Below are 14766 nucleotides of genomic sequence, written 5' to 3'. Positions count from 1 at the left end.
CTAAGATTAGAAAAAAAAAAAATCACAGTAAAACTTTATCACTGCTGAGTCGTCAAATTGAAGTGTGATAGGGCAAGAAAAAACATTCTGCTTCTATTTCTGATAAAAATTCACAGAACTGATAAAGGTTAAGTCCACAAGAGCAAATGGTTCACCACTGATGCTACTGGTGCAGTAACACGTGGTAGACTCAAATATTTTCTGCAAAGTACCTGCTAACGAATAATATCACAGGCAAGCTATAAACATCTTACAGTTCACAACGTTTGTCAATTTGTACAACTAAGCTTTTTTCCTCTGCTTGATGCATGGTTTTGTCACTGTAAGTTGTGATACATCTTAGCAGATTTCACTTCATGTTTGCTGATTAGTTTTTCTAAAATTCTTTGAACTATTCCCTTTTTAGTTGTAACATGCAGACTATTCATAGAGGCTAATTCTTTGACACTTTAAACTTATCTTTGACCCCTGGAATAAAAAAGCAAGCAACTTAATAGTATCAATAATACCTTTTGGACTCATCAAGAGACAAGAAAAACCAAAGAATCTCTATCAACCTCACTAAACAAATTTTTAACTACCAATGTTGCTCCCCAAAATCATCAACTCTTTGGTCAATTGCTCTCCCTAAGAAGGTAATAGTATTAAACAAGTTTATCTCCTCTGGACACATTTCTTCAGTTGTTTCAATTAAGTAGAATTTAATAAACCCACTGTCAGTAAACAGTTTTCCTTATTTGGCTAACAAACAAGCCATTCTAAACTTACTATAACTTCAGCCTCATTTTCATTTTCTATATTTTTGAAGAAATTATGCTGTGATTTTTTTAAAAATTGTTTCTAATTTGCTTTTCTGTATAAGTTGGAAATATTGAGTGCTTGGTCTAGTAATGTTGACAGAGTCTGCATTCTTTATGTGTCATAAAATACTCATCTTTTAAATTTTATTCAATCATTTAAAAACATACATTCTTAACTATGGACTGTACAGAAAACCAGCAGCAGGCTAAATTCCAAGAGTGAGCCATAATTTGCCCATCCCTACTCTAGACAACAGGCTTCCCTGGTGGTTCAGTGGTAAAGAATCCACCTGCCAATGCAGGAGACACGGTTCAATCCCTGGGTCAGGAAGATGCCCTGGAGAAGGAGATGGCAAACCAGTATTACTGAATCTGAGACTCTGGGTCATGGAGAATGCTATAAAAATTTCATGCTATAAAATCTAGAGATTTCTAGAATCTAGAACTAGAACACAGAGACTCCAGTTTTACAATTCAGAATTCTACAAAGGTGACTCAAAGGGGAGCTCCCCGTCTATCCCCAGTGGACAATAGAAACTCCCACCTTTTGAACATCCTGGAAGATCCTCCCCTCTTCTCATCCCTCACCTCTATACCTTACTCACTCTTTCGTGTTTGGGGGTTCCTCTTTGTGGCCATGGCCAAGTAGAGACCTGACATAGAAACCAGGACCCTCAAATTTGACATTCCATTGTATACGGAAAACAAACCCTAAGTCACAAGCAAACTAGGAGGTTATAACCTCCCCTGTGTAAGGTTACATTGTAGACATGGTCACTAGCTAGCAAACTGAAGTTTCTACTAATCCATGAAAAGATTAACCTAAGCAAGGTCTGTTAGTTCCAAATAGTGGTGTTATCAACGTTTGTTCATATTTCACCTTTCTGTGTTTTTTTGCTTTCTCTCCTTCCCCAGGGCTTCTCAAGTGGCTGAACGGGTAAAGAATCAGCCTGCAATGTAGGAGACAGAGACGCGGGTTTGATCCCTGCGTCAGGAAAATCAACCGGGAAGTGGGCATGGCAACCCACTCCAGTATTCCCAGGAAAATCCCGTGGACAGAAGAGCATTGTGGGCTACCGTCCATAGGGTTTCAGAGTCAGACATGACTAAAGCAATTGAGCACACACACACTCCTTCCCCATCTCACACCTTTTCTCTGACTTGAAATTAAGACTGTTGGGGAAGCTATGGTCACTGGCTTAGTCTACCAACTAAACTTGCTTTATGTATGGGAAAGAGGCCTGAAGGATAAGAGACAAGGGTACTTCCCTTGAACCTCCACTCCCAACTCAAGATGTCAAGCCTGTATCTTGTTGAAGACCCAAAACCAGGTGTTCCTTCTAAGGGCCACCACTTTACAATGGCAAATGCCTGAGCCTAGGCTAAAACACCTTTCCATCATGTGAGTGTTGGGACAGTAACTAGGGAGAGACAGAACACAAAGGACATTAGTGGTCTAACAGGAACCACTTCAGGACTGAAGCCTCCTGCAGAGGGAGAAGAGAACAGGGGTCCTAAGCATAATGACTACAGTCTAAAGAATACATCTGGTTTACAGACTGGTGAGAGATGCTTCTTTCTAAAAGGCTGTAACTTGATGTGGGAAGGAAGAGGGAGATAAGATCGTCTCCTAACACCCCATCAGCTTTCAAGAGCTGTAACTGAGAATGAATGCCAGACACTAAGCTCAAAACCGTGGAGAAGGGAAAGGCCACCCACTCCAGTATTCTGACCTGGAGAATTCCATGGACTGTGTATAGTCCATGGTGTTGCAGAGAGTCAGATACAACTGAGTGACTTTCACAAGCTCAAAACCAGATTAAGGAGTAGCAGGACTCATCGGAAAAGACCCTGATGCTGGGAAAGATTGAGGGCAGAAGGGGATGACAGAGGATGAGATGTTTGGATGGCATCATTACCTCAACAGACATTGAGTTTGAGCAATCTCTGGGAAGTAGTGAATGACGGGGAAGCCTGGTGTGCTGCAGTCCATGGGGTCACAAACAACTGGACACGACTCAGCAACTGAACAAGGCCAATGACAAAATTTCTTAATCTTGTTACTGCCAAAGCAGGCAGTGCCCTCTAGTGGGGAAAAAAATTTAAACAGTCCTTACTAAGACTTGGATTGGCTTCTACAAAAACAGACAGCTAAATGGCAACAATTATAACTAGCTGAAATTCTGAAAACAAGTACTGACATAACTGTATTTAGCAATAATAGTTTACACTGGGCACTTCCCTAAGGTGAGGCACTGTGCTAAGGAATTGTTTTACAGGCGTTCTCTCAATCCCTTCAACTGTGCTCTGAAGCATCCCCATTAGCTCTGCTTTATAAATTCAATCTTATAGCTCTAACTTGCTCAAGGCACCCCAACTAAGAAGGGGCAGGAGGGAATAAGACATTTAAAGCTTAAGCCCTCGTAAGAAATCTCAGAAACACACACACAATGAAGGAGAACTACAGCAGAAAGTTGGGAAACATTTGCTAAATTTTGGTCACTTTTAATAGAAAATTGATATGCTTTAACTGGAGATGATGAAATAAATCTAAATAAAAATTTTCATACGTCCCTCAGGTCTAAAAATAAGTGAAGACTGAAATGATTTGAAGGAGTGCTGAGTGGCTCGTTTGTCGGGGGCATTATCAAGGTCCTTCCAGGGCTCCTGTCATGACTTCTGGATCCCACTCCAAGAGACTTCTTTGTGCTTCTTTCTCTTGTCTTCTTATACTCGTGTCCAAAATCCCACATAAATCATTCAGTAAATCAAATAGTGTCTAGTACTTCAACCTGAGACAAATAAATAGTCCTCTAAACATTATGTTTTAAAAAAACACACCTATATTCTAGGGACTTATTTTACAATAAAACATCATAGGAACATCTGTAAAACTAATTCTGAGCAAAAAACTAAATAAGTCCTGCTTTATAGCTTTACTGCCTAAAAAAAATTACCAACATAATGCATTTATGCTGTGGTATCAGATTTTAAAGACTTAACTATCAGAAGGAAGAAAAACTGTTGGTTTTAGTTATTTGGAAAACAGTTCAGTCTGACTGCAGCCATAAATCAATGTAGAGACTAACAACAAAAATTAATATTCACTCAAGGCTGCATCAAAAACATAGGTCCCTTTTGCCTAGGGAATATAATCCAAAATTCTCAGCTGAGCACACCAATTGCCTCAGAAGGGTCCCCAAGCCACTCTCTGGTCCTCATTCAGAGAAATATTTATGTAGCTCTTTAAATCACTGCTAGGCACTATCCTAGTTGTTGAGGAGTAAATAGTGAATAATACAAAGTTCCGGCCCTCAAGATTCAGTGAAAAATAAGGTAGGAGTTTCCCTGGTGGTTCAGTTGATAGAAGAATCCACCTGCCAAAGCAGGACACACAAGAGATGTGGGTTCAATCCCTGGGTCAGGAAGATCCCCAGAAGGAAGTGGCAACCCATCCCAGTATTCTTGCCTGGGAAATCCCATGGACAGAGGAGTCTGGCAGGCTAGTCCATGGGGTTCCAAGAGTCGGACATGACATAGTGACTAAACCACCACCACCACCACCAGAGAGTAAAGTATAATAGCGGAGCGGGGAGGAGGGCAGGCTTGTCTGATAAAGTGGCATTTGAGCAGACACCTGAAGTGAGGGAGGGAATTAAGAGGTGTTTGTGGAAAGACTGACAAGACGGAGAACACTGCAGAGGCCTGGATGCAGATGCATATTTGTGGTTATTTGGTAACAGCCAAACCAGTGTGACTGAATCAGAACAAGCAGAGTGGTAGCAAAGGTTTCGGCCTTGAGGAGTCACGGGAGGGGTGTTGGCTTTTCAGGGTACAGTGGGAACTTCACAACTACTCTTCCAGCAGGAAGCCACTGGAAAGCTTAAGAGGTACATCATCAGACACGTTTTTCAGTAATTCTCCCTGTAATGTAGAGCATATAGCTCTACCATAAAGCAGGCAGAGCTCTGAAAACCTGCCTTCCAGCTGTGTTGAAGGCTCTTGAGTGTCCCTGGGACAGCAAGACCAAACCAGTCAATCCTAAAGGAAATCAACCCTGAATATTCACTGGGAAGACATACCCAAGCTGAAGCTCCAATACTTTGGCACTTGCTGCGAAGACCCAACTTATTGGAAAAGACCCTACTTATTGGAAAAGACCCTGATGCTGGGAAAGCTGAAGGCAGAAGGGGACAACAGTGAGGATGAAATGGCTGGATGGCATCACCGACTCAAACTCTGGGGTTTGAGTCTGAGTCTAACTGATCTCATGAGTTTGCAGTCCATGGGGTCGCAGAGTTGGACACAACTGCGCAACTTAATAACGTAGAGTAGAAGGGGGAACCACAAGGGTAGAATCAGCCTATGCCTTATTCCTAGCACCTCCCTCACCTCAGTGTATTAGCATTATTAGCAGCTAGTGTTTACTAAAATCACAGATGCCAGGTGTTGTCATTCAATCCTTGAAATAAAACTTCGAAGCAGCTGTTACAAATGAAAGGGAAATTTTAAATGAAGCTTCAAGCAGGATCAAGGAGCTTGTTCACAAGTTAATAAATGGTAGAATCATAAAACACATCTGCCTGATTAAAGCACAGGTTTCCTCCACTATCACACACAATATACCCAACTCAATAAAAAATTTTGTATCAGGCCTTTTTAACAACTCAAGTCTTTGCACGTCTTGTTGCTGTTGCCTTTTAGCTGTTATGTCCGGCTCCTCTGTCCATGGGATTTCCCAGGCACAAATACTGGAGTGGGCTGCCATTTACAGGGGATCTCCTGGTCCAGGGATTGAACTCACATCTCCTGCATTAGCAGGCAGATTCTTTACCACTGAGCCACCAAGGAAGACCCTCTGAACGTCTCACTCTGTCTAAACATTCTTCAGTCCAATCTCTTTGATGACAAACTTATTCATTTTGGAGATCAATTCAAGCATCCCCTCCCAAGTGAATTTGTTCCTGATTCTTCCGGCCACTTAGCTGCTCCATCGTCTGTGCCGTAATAGCTATCACTCCAGCTTCATTTCTCTGAAATGATACTTACCTGGTGGTAATATAACTGTATCCATTTACATATTTCCATCGAGTTCCTCTTGGTAAGTCATACCTTATTTGCCATCATCTCTCCTACCCCTACCCTCTCCTCTCCTCCTTCCCACCTCCACAAAGAACCAAATGCATGCTGAAAAGTGAAAGTGAAGTCGCTCAGTCGTGCCCGGCTCTTTGTGACCCCATGGACTGAAGCCTACCACGCTCCTCCGTCCATGGGATTTTCCAGGCAAGGGTACTGGAGTGGGTTGCCGTTTCCTTCTCCAGAGGATCTTCCCGACCCAGGGGTTGAACCTGAGTCTCCCGCATTGTAGGCACTTTACCGTCTGAGCCACCAGGTAAGTCAAATGCATGCTAGCTGAATGGAATTATAAATCATCGAAGAATCATACGTAGATATTTCATGCACCTATTCTACACATCTTGGACATCTGATGCCATATTTTTAAAAAATTAACTGTCAAAAAAAAGTAATTGGTGAATATATTAACAAGATGGGAGAATCTTTTCACAATGTGTATACATAACATACACTCTAAATATCTTTACAATTTGTCAATTATACCTCAACAAAGCTGGAAAAAATTAGCTATGGGTGGCAATAAGAAAAACTACAGTGGGTGGATATTAACTATATTTACACATAAACGTTCAATCATTATGTCATACACCTGAAACTAATATATGTTAATCCTCTTATCAATATGCAAAATAAATACTTACTCCAGCATTCTGTTAAGTAGGGCTCTGGATCACCTGTACAATTTAGACATTTAAACAATAAAAGGAAAGCCAGATGGCATTATTACAAGTGAGGCAATTATGAACATAAAATTGTGTCTGAAGTATTTAGAAATTAAAAACAGCCTGAAAGATGGAAGTAGCATTATTTTTGCTGGTTTCAGTATTTTAAGACCAAAATGTGTATATGAGATTGCCTTGAAAGGCAAAATTAAATAAGGATAATATGTGGAAGACACAGAAAAAAACAAATCATGGCTTAATTGAAGCAATATACTACAATGCAAAGTATTTCAATTGCAAGAAATGCTCCATTTCAAGAAACACTCATATAAAACCTATGTGGCTACCACGATGAAAAATTGAATGCAATCTACTCCTCTGAAATTCTGATCTTCATTTGTATAATTCCAGAATGTTTGTAATAGTCCCAGATTTCTAGTTGTTTTTTTCTATGAAATTATCAAATTATTTTTAAAATATTGACCCAAAGTTTCTTATTGGGCCTGTTTCCTAAATGAGCTGACATTTTTGTTATTTTACCTTTATGCCAGGTTATTGGTTTGGACAGGCTATATTACAAAACAGGGTGTCAGAGGTGGACAGGTGAAGCAATTTTAAATTTCCCCTTGTGATTTTTTTTCCCACCAAAACCTTTCAAGAATCTGACAAGTTTCCAAGCCAGTCATCAATTCATAGTCTCTCAGCTCCAAATTCACCCTGAAGGGGCTCATTCGTGGCTTTCCAGCAGCTCCAACATCAGTTATCTAGACGGCTGTGAAGAAACCCAGTGGTTCTCTGGCCCAGTCACAGTCCCAGAATGTATGGTTCTCCCTGGCAATGTTACACAGACCTGGCCCAGGCTGGTGATCACCTTCTTTCAACATTCCCAATACAAACCCCTTTTGCTCCTGGCATCCAGCGAGCATCGTCCAGCATGTGGAAGGCTCCCTCACTCCCTCTCCAGGCCCACACTTGGTCACTAGCTGCAGCTTCCCTGAATCTTGGAGGGTGGCTTCTTGCTTGCCCAGTGACTGCAAACAGACTCTGGTCTGGGCAAGCCTGTAAACTTCTCTGCCATCCAGTGGGCTGCCCCTTCAACAAGATCAGACTCCCATTTGAGATCCCTTGTCCTTGAGTACTTGCAGGATTGTCCCTCCTTGAGTCCTCTCCCTTAGTTCTGGGGTACCAAATAAGACTGTCATAATTTAGAACTTTTCCCCCCACTCTGCAGAACCTGCGAGGCAGGGAGTCAGGCAGGCAACCAGGTCCAGGGAAACATCGCTTCATCAGCTGCTGCAAACACTGAACTCCAGTGGGTCTGACTAGTTTAAAACTTTAGTATGTTGAGTTGCTCCTGTTTAAAATCACTGTGCGGTTTGTTTCTAGACTGGACCCAGACTGACAGGTTCCCATCTAGCCAGGCTCACAGAAGCAACACAATGAAAACCAGCCACTGAAAGTTTCCCTAGACTTAGTCTGGGGAACAGATTTGAAACATAGGTCATGTACCTGATGAAATGCAGAGTATAGAAAAACCCCATCTATTAGTGTCCTCTTTGATTTCTTTCATCAGTGTTTTATAGTTTTCGATATATAGGTCTTTAGTTTCTTTAGGTAGGTATATTCCTAAGTATTTTATTCTTTTCGTTGCAATGGTGAGTGGAATTGTTTCCTTAATTTCTTTTTCTACTTTCTCATTATTAGTGTATAGGAATGCAAGGGATTTCTGAGTGCTGATTTTATATCCTGCCACTTTACTATATTCATTGATTAGCTCTAGTAATTTTCTGGTGGAGTCTTTAGGGTTTTCTATATAGAGGATCATGTCATCTGCAAACAGTGAGAGTTTTACTTCTTCTTTTCCAATTTGGATTCCTTTTCTTTTTCTGCTCTGATTGCTGTGGCCAAAACTTCCAAACTATGTTGAATAGTAGCGGTGAAAGTGGGCACCCTTGTCTTGTTCCTGACTTTAGGGGAAATGCTTTCAATTTTTCACCATTGGCGATAATGTTTGCTGTGGGTTTGTCATATATAGCTTTTATTATGTTGAGGTATGTTCCTTCTATTCCTGCTTTCTGAAGAGTTTTTATCATAAATGGATGTTGAATTTTGTCAAAGGCCTTCTCTGCATCTATTGAGATAATCATATGGCTTTTATTTTTCAATTTGTTAATGTGGTGAATTACATTGATTGATTTGCAGATATTGAAGAATCCTTGCATCCCTGGGATAAAGCCCACTTGGTCATGGTGTATGATCTTTTTAATGTGTTGTTGGATTCTGATTGCTAGAATTTTGTTGAGGATTTTTGCATCTATGTTCATCAGTGATATTGGCCTGTAGTTTTCTTTTTTTGTGGCGTCTTTGTCAGGTTTTGGTATTAGGGTGATGGTGGCCTCATAGAATGAGTTTGGAAGTTTACCCTCTTCTGCAATTTTCTGGAAGAGTTTCAGTAGGATAGGTGTTAGCGCTTCTCTAAATTTTTGGTAGAAATCAGCTGTGAATCCGTCTGGACCTGGGCTTTGTTTGCTGGAAGATTTCTGATTACAGTTTCAATTTCCATGCTTGTGATGGGTCTGTTAAGATTTTCTATTTCTTCCTGGTTCAGTTTTGGAAAGTTGTACATTTCTAAGAATTTTTCCAGTAGAGCCACTATGGAAAGCAGTGTGGAGATTCCTTAAAAAACTGCAAATAGAGCTGCCTTATGACCCAGCAATCCCACTGCTGGGCATACACACCAAGGAAACCAGAATTGAAAGAGACACATGTACCCCAATGTTCATCACAGCACTGTTTATAATAGTCAGGACATGGAAACAACCTAGATGTCCATCAGCAGATGAATGGATAAGAAAGCTGTGGTACATATACACAATGGAGTATTACTCAGCCGTTAAAAAGAATACATTTGAATCAGTTCTAATGAGATGGATGAAACTGGAGCCAATTATACAGAGTGAAGTAAGCCAGAAAGAAAAACACCAATATACTAACACATATATATGGAATTTAGAAAGATGGTAATGATGACTCTGTATGTGAGACAGCAAAAGAGACACAGATGTATAGAACAGACTTTTGGACTCTGACAGGGAGAGGGAGAGGGTGGGATGATTCAGGAGAATGACATTGAAACATGTATACTATCATGTAAGAAACGAAGTGCCAGTCTATGTTCGATACAGGATACAGGACGCTTGGGGCTGGTGCATGGGGATGATCCAGAGAGATGATATGGGTGGGAGGTGGGAGGGGGATTCAGGATTGGGAGCTTGTATACACCCGTGGTGGATTCATGTCAATGTATGGCAAAACCAATACAGTATTGTAAAGTAAAATAAAGTAAAAATAAAATTTTTAAAAAGAAAACCCCCAAAACCATAAAAGTCTTGAAGGCTCAAGACGTTAGAAAGCTTACAGCCAAGTCATCCAAAATACATAAATGTTAATCTTGTTTGATAAACTGCAGTATCAAAAAAGAAATCTCTTCCAAAATAGGTTTAATTTACCTCATTTTAAAAAGGATTTGTAGGCCATCACATAGAGGATGTGGTTTCTGCCATGATGTGGTTTCTGCCATGAACTTACAATCTTATACAGGAAACCTGGCTCAAAATAATTGATTAACATGTCTCTGGTTATTACATCACTATGTAAGAGACACTGTCAAGGAGACAAAACAAAATCAATCTTCTAATATTTTTTAAGACATTTTCTCCCCTAGGGATACAAATCTTACTACAAGAGGTACAGTTAAACACGTGATGGGGAAAGAAAAAGGAGAGCCAGTCTACCAGTTTGGAAGGTTAAAGTGTCTGGGGAATAAAGGATAAGCTCTGTCAGAGCTTTAAAGAAATGGCACAGTATTTCAAGTATGGGAAACAATATGTACAAAGGTGAAAATGAAAACACACATATTAAGTTTGGGAGAATCTGAGTAAAGCAATTTAGCTACAGCAAACTTGCTGAAATAAATCAGTAAGATTATAATAGTGGTATGTATAGCAGTGTCTTGCAAAGACTAGTCAGGATATCTTTGAACCAAAAATGAGAGGAAGAATGGTTAAGGTTGAAACAGCTATTAGGAGGCAAATGGACTAGTCTCAACAAAGGCTGCTACACTGTGAATTGGTCAGGTCTGGTCTACAGTAAGGACAATGTAGAATAAACTGGGAAGATAAAAAACTAGTTTTTGTTCAATATCTTAGCCATTGATCAGTTTTGCTCCCTTTCATGCTACTTGCCTTTTAGCCATTTATTTTTAATTAGTTTTATTGGAAAAGTTGCTTTACAATGTTGTATAAGATTCTGCTGAACAGCAAAGTGAGTCAACTGTACATATCCCCTCTCTTTTTTGGATTTCCTTCCCCTTTAGGCCACCACAGAGCACTGAGCAGTTTCCCTGTGCTATATAGTAGGTTTTCATTAGTTACCTACTTTATACATTGTAATTATATGGGCTTCCCTGGTAGCTCAGCTGGTAAAGAATCTGCCTGCAATGCAGGAGACTCCCATTCCACTCCTGGGTCAGAAGATCCCTTGAAGATGAGATAGACTACCCACTTCATTATTCCTGGGCTTCCCTGGTAGCTCCGAAGGTACTGAATCCACCTGCAGTGTGTGAGACCTGGGTTTGATCCCTGGGTTGGGAAGATTCCCCTGGAGGAGGGCATGACAACCCATCCAATATTCTTGTCTGGAGAATCCCCATGGACAGAGAAGCCTGGCAGGCTAGTCCATGGAGCCACAGAGTCAGACATGACTGAGCGACTAAGCACAGCACAGCACAATGTATTACACAGGTCAATCCCAACCCCGCAATTCAGCCCACACCCTTGGCAAGTTTACTTCTGAGAGCGCTTCTACCAAAGAGATTTTGAGACATTGTGAAAAGCGGGACAGAAAAAGAAGAAACATAAAATCAAAACTATGAGTGATTCCACAAATTCAAAACACTGGGGGAAGAAAGTCTTGCCATGACTTGACTTAACTTCAGGCAACATTTTGGTATAACTACATATGATTTAACATTATCCCAAACATTAAATATACAAAATACCCACCAAAACCCACATTTATAAACTTCAACAAAAAATAACAAAACTAGAGAGAAACACGTAACCCAAATTGACCCAACACAGAGTTCCCCAATGTGGTCAGAAATCTCTACAAATCTGAAATAAATTATCCCAGAAAAAACCGAAGAGTTCCTACTGATAATAAAGAAAATGTAGTTAAGTTCAAGTCTTCACATATTCATCACAGTTTTATCCCTGGATCTCAGATAATTTTTGTAATTAGGTTTGTTCAATTTTTTCATACTCAATTAAAAACTTGAAATGTCATTAAAGTTTTATCACTTTTTCTATTCACTATTTTCCAATACACCTAAAAGAGAAAAAGGTTGATACTTATATTCACAATGCTATCTAATTGCCTTAAATTCCTAACTCAGTTGTCTCAATACTGTTGTCATCTTTTCTCCTTTGGAAATCTCAAAATAATAAATGCTAAAATATTTAATTAATTAAATTCCTTAAATAATTTATTGAACATTTATCATTTACATTTTTCTTACTGAATCACTGATATATTTTTAAAAGGTTACAATTAATCATTTAAAGTTTTCTCTTTTTTGCTAAAAACTTAAAACTTCCATGTTTAGTACAAAAACACTTTGGGATAAGTATCATCAAGTTTCTTAAAATATTAGTTAAAATTCTAGAACAAGTTTATCTTATTTAGTATTGGAGATATGTTTTTGCAAATGAAGCACTAACCAAATCAGTGTTAGAGTCATTAAGCACAGTCCCTTTGCAGATTCCTTCTATGTACACTAAATATATCACGTCTGATCAACATGTAATACACAATTATCTGGTATCTGCTGTACCTTTAGAATTCGTCAAATCCTGGATTTCCCTGAAACATGCTCAACTCAGATCCATTCATTCATCCACTTAAAAAGCTCAATTCATCCAACTTAAAATCAACCCATCCACACTTAACAGCCAACCACATTACAATCATCAAAGTAATGTCTTGTTTCATTGTATGTAAACTATTTGCTGTGAAGCAAAAGACCATAATCAGAAAATTGAATGTCAGTAGCAAAAACACATCCAGAGTAACCAAAACAAACTTACTAGCAAGTGACTCTCAAACTGGGCAAAAAGAACAGTAGTCACTCTGATTCACTAGGCAAGGGAAAAAAGACAGGATTCACTCCACTGTCTTTGACATGTAATTTCTGCAACAAAGGTCTTATGTGGTGTTTTAAATTGAGGTGCTGGGGGCGGGGGGGGGGGGGGGGGTGGGCAGGAATTCTTTCACCCAATATGCTTCGAAATTCTTACTTGACAGTAAAGGTACTAGCAAAAAATGCTCCAAAATCTGAGTAGTGTTAATTTGTATACATACATACTCACTCTTTAATTTCATCAGGCTTTTTAAATATACTTTGCCACGTATTATGACATTTCTTCATTTTGTTAGTAAACATGCCTCCTGCTTATCAGAAGTCCACTTGATAAAAGTTGCAAAATTAGAGAGTTCTGTTTAGTTCTAGCTAGTGACAAATCTTTAAGACTACAGATTGCTTTAAATAAAGTTCAGCATTTACAAAATAGCTTTAATATAGTTACCCATCTTCCATAGTCATTTCAGTTACCAAGTTTCATAAAGCAATCGGTCAAATATAGTTTTTACTAGTTTGAGCTAACCTCAAAATTTAAATCTAAGAAATATCAAAATGTTAAATTTTTAAATATCCCCCGCAAAATGTTTTAAAAACTGTCAAGTACTGTCAAATATTCTCACATAAAATCAAAGCATTAATTAAATGAGGTTTTCCTGGAATTCACAATATAAAACAACATTCCTGGCGGCGCCCAGCAACAGGACTTGTTCCAGTATGACCCATACAGCAGAGAGCCATATATCATGTGTAACTCACATGACCCTTGGTCAGGCCGAGGGTTGAGTTCACCACCCTTGGCTGGCTCCTGAATCTCCACGTATAAAATTGAACATGCTACCCCCAGTGCTTGCCTTGCTGCTTATTTTGGAGCAGGCCTCTCCAAAGTTTGTTGGCTGTGTATTTCATCAGTAAAAAAATTTCAAGTGCATATGTGTATATTTATAAAATATTTATGCTACTGTATATAAATGCCATATGTAACAAAAATGTATAGTTATTACTTGTAAATAAAATTTATGTGCTCTCAAAAAAAAAAAAACATTCCTTTTAGCACTGCATCAATTAATGTTATTTGCAAATACAACATATTCTTAAACATTTGCTTTATGAAACTTGAAAGTAACATTATTTCCATACGGATAAGATACATCAACAATTTTGATATTCCTTAAGTTCCTTACATTGGATGTTACCTTTATGAGTCTATTTAACTTAAAAGATTTTGGATAGAAACCAAGAAAAGCTTCTAAATGATCCAGAATCAGATAATAAAATCATGAGGATGCTGAAGAAGGTTTAAGTCCATGTAAGCTTCAAGAACAGAAATCATCCATCTTTGACTATTCGACACATATAGCCTGAAGACCAAAGTCAGACTAGGACTATGAGTCCTCCCAATTCACCTCTGGTATTTTGGCACAAAATGAGGAGAGGCCACAAAAAAATAAACGGACGTTTTCAAGTCAGGTTTTTAAAAAATATATAATACTTGAACCAATCATAGAATAACGTATGGCTTATAGTTAACTGTCAGTTTAAGCAATATGAAAAAAATACATTTTGTTCTGTGGTGACTATTTATTGGTTAAACTTTTATTTTCCTCTTCATATTTTCGGTGACTGTTTCCCACTGGTATCATCAACCAGGTCTCTCAGGCGAGATAAATGGTGCAAAGCCCTTCATTAAAAAGTATAAAACACATTATCAACCAACATCAAGGACTGAATAGGTAATGCAGACAGTAAGAAAGGGTCATTACATTGTTTACTAACTTCAAAATCAGTATGAGAGATAAACTTACGGAAAATGTCTAGCATCAAAACTATGAAAGTTTTTGTTTACAAGACCTTGCAATCTGAGTTACTCAGGGCTAAAATAACTCACCTAAAATTCTATACACACATAAAACCTTATGTATGACATTTAAAGATTTTCTTTTTAAGTGTACCAAGTAGCCTAATAAAAAAC

General features: G+C 38.9%; 1 protein-coding gene across 8 annotated transcripts in view; it reads right to left on the bottom strand.

Moving 5' to 3' along the window:
* Window positions 1-3274: 3274 nt before the first annotated feature.
* The window catches only part of C23H18orf54 (chromosome 23 C18orf54 homolog), a 31614-nt gene continuing 20122 nt past the window's right edge, over window positions 3275-14766 (bottom strand). For 4 of the 8 annotated variants that reach the window (XM_069569324.1, XM_069569328.1, XM_069569325.1 and 1 more), the window contains exon 9: window positions 12223-14475. In XM_069569324.1, coding sequence (XP_069425425.1) covers window positions 14403-14475 — 73 coding nt within the window. In that variant the 3' untranslated portion in view covers window positions 12223-14402. Of the gene's footprint in view, window positions 3593-6577; window positions 6611-12222; window positions 14476-14766 lie in introns of those variants that run through there. The other 4 variants (XM_069569327.1, XM_069569330.1, XM_069569333.1 and 1 more) reach the window with 2 other exon arrangements.

This window comes from Ovis canadensis, chromosome 23 (genome assembly GCF_042477335.2).
Source record: "Ovis canadensis isolate MfBH-ARS-UI-01 breed Bighorn chromosome 23, ARS-UI_OviCan_v2, whole genome shotgun sequence".
Taxonomy (NCBI): Eukaryota; Metazoa; Chordata; class Mammalia; order Artiodactyla; family Bovidae; genus Ovis; species Ovis canadensis.
Note: the sequence above shows the minus strand (reverse complement) of the source record. Positions and strands in the feature narration are given on the sequence as shown.